Genomic DNA, 4,515 nt, shown 5'->3' on the forward strand with positions numbered 1-4,515 from the left:
GCGACTGGCAGCGCCCGCCGTCGTAAGCGGAGGTAGTTTCCTACAGACATGGGCGATCTCTGGCAGGCTGGGAGAGACTGGTCTCCCAGGGAGGAGCAATTCGCATCCCCGGCTGTGTCCGCTGAGGAGCTGCCCGGGGGTTCTCTCGTGGTACGATGCGGCGCGCGGGGAGCTGCTGTTTCAGCTGACCGAACGTCTGCGTTTGGGCTGGGAGAGGCGAGGAAGGGACTCGTGCCGCCAGGCCGGGGATCCAGCTCGCACACAGGTTCCCACCTCTCTGCTTGCGACTGCGTTTTGGGAACTGCTGCTCAGCCCTGCCTTCCCCAGAGCCTAGCACCGGGGCTCGCAGGGAGGCTGTGACAAGTCAGCAAGGGAGTTTGGAGTAACCTGCTCGCAGAAATAGATCCTTCCTAACCTGTGGTGGTTGACAAGAGCTGTAAGCGCAGGCCCTGCCTTCTCTGCTGCAGTGGCCTGTGCCACCTCCGGGTTATTACGTGTGTAAGTGTGTTTTGTTGCTAACTCGCTTTCTCTTCTTTCTCTGTTTTCAGAAGATGCTCTGCTGGAAGCTGCGAGGATCAACAACGTTTCGGAAGTCAACAGGTGAGCAGGCTTTAGGGAGGTGTGAGAGAACAGGGGCTGCAGAGGGGTGGGAAGGCAGGAAAGCTCTGTCGGCACTTGGGGAAGGGGTGGGCTCATCCTCGTTACCTGCCGTGACTCGGCACTGGTTCGTGTTTGGGTGGGCATCCCAAGGCACAGCTCCTGGGATAGAGCAGCGGGGGCTGGCTGCTCCCACATCCCTTGGGGTACTCACCTCGCCCTCTCGGATCCGGAACGGGTCGGGAGGGAGGGCGAGCACAGTTGCCTGCGAATTGGAAGGTGGATGGCAGATCCCTGTGCTGGGAGAGGACAAAGCGTGAGGCCATGCAGCGCAGCGTGGTGCAGATGAGCCCCTCCAGGCCAGAAGCCGCAGAGCCTCGTTTGTGGGGGTCTGTCTCTGAACAAACAGCCCTTACGGGCTCCTCAGCCCGAGCCAGCAGCTCTCCAGCCCGGAGAGGGGCTTGTGTCCTGCAAGGAGCACAGGAGAGAGCTCGGGTCTGCCTGTGCCGCCCAAGCCGACCTGTCAGGGAAGTGGCTGTGGTTGGGTGACCGCGCACGTGCCCGTTAGGGAATGGAGCCATCTCCAGAGCTGTCCCTGTGCTCCTGTCCCACAGGCCACGGGCCTCCAGCGCTCTCGCTGTCCTTGTTGCCGTTGGCCGTGCCTTCCTCTGTTGGGGCTGTGCCGTGGCATCGTTCGGGAGCTGTCTAGCAGCGTTAAATTCACTGGGGTCTTGACAAACGAGCGCGTTTCTCAGGCCCAGCGTGTGACCAGTCCCCGAGAGGCACGTTTGCTCTCTGCCCACCGAGTCCTCCTGCGGCTGTAGCTCTGGGGAGGGACTTGGATTGGCTCGAGCGGTTCCCAGGCTGGTTTGTGAGCAGCAGTGCTGCATTAACGAAATCCGTCTGCTGGCAGGACGGCGCTGACCTCATCTGCAGCGTGCGCCAGGGACTTAGTCTGGAGCTGCCCGGGGGGGGGGAAACCAACGTCCTGAAGACGCAGGGTGAAGAGAAGTGTCTGAGAACCAGGCGGAGCTGCTTGCCCGGCAGAGCTTGGCCGTCCTGCCTGGTCTCTCTCAGTAACCCAGTGGTGATGAGGTCTCCCGTGCCCCAAGAGCTGCCCTCAGCCAGTACAGAATTAAGATTTTTTTGGTAGCCTGGCAGCTTGCATAGGACGGGAGCAGACATTGCTGCTCTCCTGTGTTCACCACTCCTGGTGTTTCCCTCTGGCTGAGATCTCCCACCCGCCGCAGGCATCCAGGGAGCTCGGTGCTGCGAGCTGCTGTCCCCGCGTCCTCCTGCGGCAAGGGGAGGAGAGCCCTCCTGGCCTGCAGCCAGGGGATGCTCCTTCCAGGATCTCGGAGGAAGCAGCCCGGCTCTGCTGCACCCCGGGGCTGAGATCTGGCCTAGATCAAGGGCCGAAGAGGATATTGGTGTGCAGCTAATTGGCACATGTGTTCTGCTGCTTGTAATTGCAGGAAGCTGCTGCTTAGGGATGTCTGGGTGATTTGTGAGCCTGGTCAGGCAGAGCAGCAACAGGGATGCTCTGTGCTCCCCCTGGTTCGGGAAGGGCTGGCGGCTGTACACGGTCCAGCTGTGCCGCACGTCTGCGGCCTCTCCCTTTGTTTCTGTGCTCTTTCCTTCCAGTCCCGCTCCCCGGGGAGCTGCCTCCCCCCTGCAGCACCCCCTGTGTTCGGAGCTCCCTGCTTACCTGTGCCTGGCACGTGCCTCCACTGCCAGGCACGGGCAGGGGACGGTGAAAACTGCTGACTCTCTCCCCGCTGCCGGCAGCTTCGGCCCCTGCTTTGCAACAAGCTTCCACAGCCCAGGAACTCCACAGCGGCTGCAGAGCTGACAGAGGAGGCACGAACAAGGGTGCTCTTGCCGCCTGCAAGGGGTGAAGCCCAAATTCGGTGTTAGCGGGGTGGGAGCGTGACATTCAGCTGAGCGCTGTGGGCTGCACCCGGGAGAGGGCAGCGCCGTCCACGTAAACGCCCTCTCCCCGTAAACACCCTCTCCCCGCAAACACCCTGTTCGTGACTCGTCCCCCACCCCGACAGTGCTGTCCCCTGCCTGCTCTCCCCCCGGCCCACACAGCTCGCTGGTGGTGAGTTAGGAGAGGGGAGGCTGGTGTGATGGAGTTTTCTAATATAGCTTTAGACTCATTTAAACTCTCTCCCATGGCCTGATGCCTTGGTATAATAACTTAAAGGCGGTGAAAAGCCGGTGGTGCGGTAGGGCTGAACTCCCGCGCGCTGTCTCGCTCGGGCTTCACAGGGCGATTCAAGACACATGTTCACTGCTGTTCAGCAACCTGTCTCATTAGGCCGTGCCGGGAAAGCTGAGCAGAGACGTGCTGTTGCTCATGTTGTGGAGCAGTTACTGATGTTGTTCAGCTCTCCAGCCTTTTGGCTCAAAGACTGTTAGAAGAAGCAGGCAGATGTTTATAATTCTCCAGACCGCGTTCTCTGGTACACGCTCTCTTCATCTGCTGCTGGGGACTTGTTTTCCCTCGCTGCACGAGCTGGGGAGCTGGCCTTTTTCAAGTGCCTTGTTCGGCTGACGGCTTGTCGTGGCCCTTTGCGCATTAAAACATCGTAACTACAGCGACTAGGAGGAGATGCAGTCTTTTGGACTGAAGCGTAGAAAATGGACGCGCGAGGGAGGGTGGTGTGAGGTACGAGGAAGATAATTTCGAAACCATGAGCTAAGTCGTAGTTGTGCTTAACTGCAGAGGGGAAACAGGGTAGATGGAGGCTCCAAGGCGGTTTGGAGCAGAGGCTGTGCTATAAGCACATTGGAGAACAAGTCTGCTGAGGAGCGGCTGAGGGAGCTGGGGTTGTTCAGCCTGGAGAAAAGGAGGCTGAGGGGAGACCTCATCGCTCTCTACAACCACCTGAAAGGAGGCTGTAGCGAGGGGGGGGTCGGTCTCTTCTCCCAAGTAACTGGCGAAAGGACGAGAGGAAACGGCCTCAAGTTGCGCCAGGGGAGGTTTAGATTGGACGTGAGGAAAAATGTCTTTACTGGAAGAGTGGTTAAAGATTGGGACAGGCTGCCCAGGGAAGTGGTGGAGTCCCCATCCCTGGAGGTATTTAAAAGACGTGTAGATGAGGCGCTCAGGGACATGGTTTAGTGGGCATGGTGGTGTTGGGTTGACGGTTGGACTCGATGATCTTAGAGGTCTTTTCCAACCTTAATGATTCTATGATTCTAAGCAGAGAACTGAGGAGCTTTTAGGATAACTCTGTGTCCCTTATCCCAAAAGAGTTCTGTGCTCTCTTGGAAGAGAGTGACTCCCTTCATCACCCTACAGCCACCTGTAGGATGGTGGAGTCAAGGCTATCATCCTTGTGGAAAACTAGGGAGAATGAGAACCCCCGTAGAGGATTTGAATGCCAGCAAGGATAACCGGTAGCTGGTTCCTAAAATGAGCAATAGTCAAAGAACGGGAGGTGGGGAGGCCCGGGCACGTGTGGCCATAATCTGCTGCCTGCTGAGGTGTGATGGTGACCTGGTGCAATGAAGAGTGAAGCGATTTTTCCTGTAGGAATTAATGTAATGAGGAGGTGGAGGGGTTGTAGGTGGGGACTTCAGAAATACACCTTGAATACACAGGGACAGGGTGCGTGATGTGGAAGATGGAGGGGCAGGGACAGCATCAGAATCGTCAACAGGAGAAGGTGCTGGCTTTTTGGAGGCTGGCCCTTCAGAGCAGGTCACCCTTCCAGAAGATCTCAGCCTCCCTGTCTCAGACTGTAAATCTTCCAGCGTGGGTCTTCTCGCTGCCTCTTTTCTTAGCGTGTCCGTCTCATCGCCGTACTCCTCAAATTAGTGTCGTGGTTTAACCCCAGCCGGCAACTCAGCCCCACCCAGCCGCTCGCTCGCTCCCCCCCGGTGGGATGGGGGAGAGAATCGGAAGGG

The 4,515-nt window shown here is 58.4% G+C and overlaps 1 protein-coding gene across 1 annotated transcript in view; it reads left to right on the forward strand.

Moving 5' to 3' along the window:
• Window positions 1-548: 548 nt before the first annotated feature.
• CLPB (ClpB caseinolytic peptidase B homolog (E. coli)) overlaps window positions 549-4,515 on the forward strand; it is a gene marked incomplete at both ends in the record, with an annotated part of 92,850 nt that continues 88,883 nt past the window's right edge. Inside the window, one exon of the mRNA XM_009322486.1 lies at window positions 549-600. Within this exon, the coding sequence (XP_009320761.1) occupies window positions 549-600 (52 nt within the window). The remainder of the gene's footprint in view (window positions 601-4,515) is intronic.

Source organism: Pygoscelis adeliae, unplaced genomic scaffold (genome assembly GCF_000699105.1).
Source record: "Pygoscelis adeliae isolate BGI_AS28 unplaced genomic scaffold, ASM69910v1 Scaffold944, whole genome shotgun sequence".
NCBI classification, from domain to species: Eukaryota; Metazoa; Chordata; class Aves; order Sphenisciformes; family Spheniscidae; genus Pygoscelis; species Pygoscelis adeliae.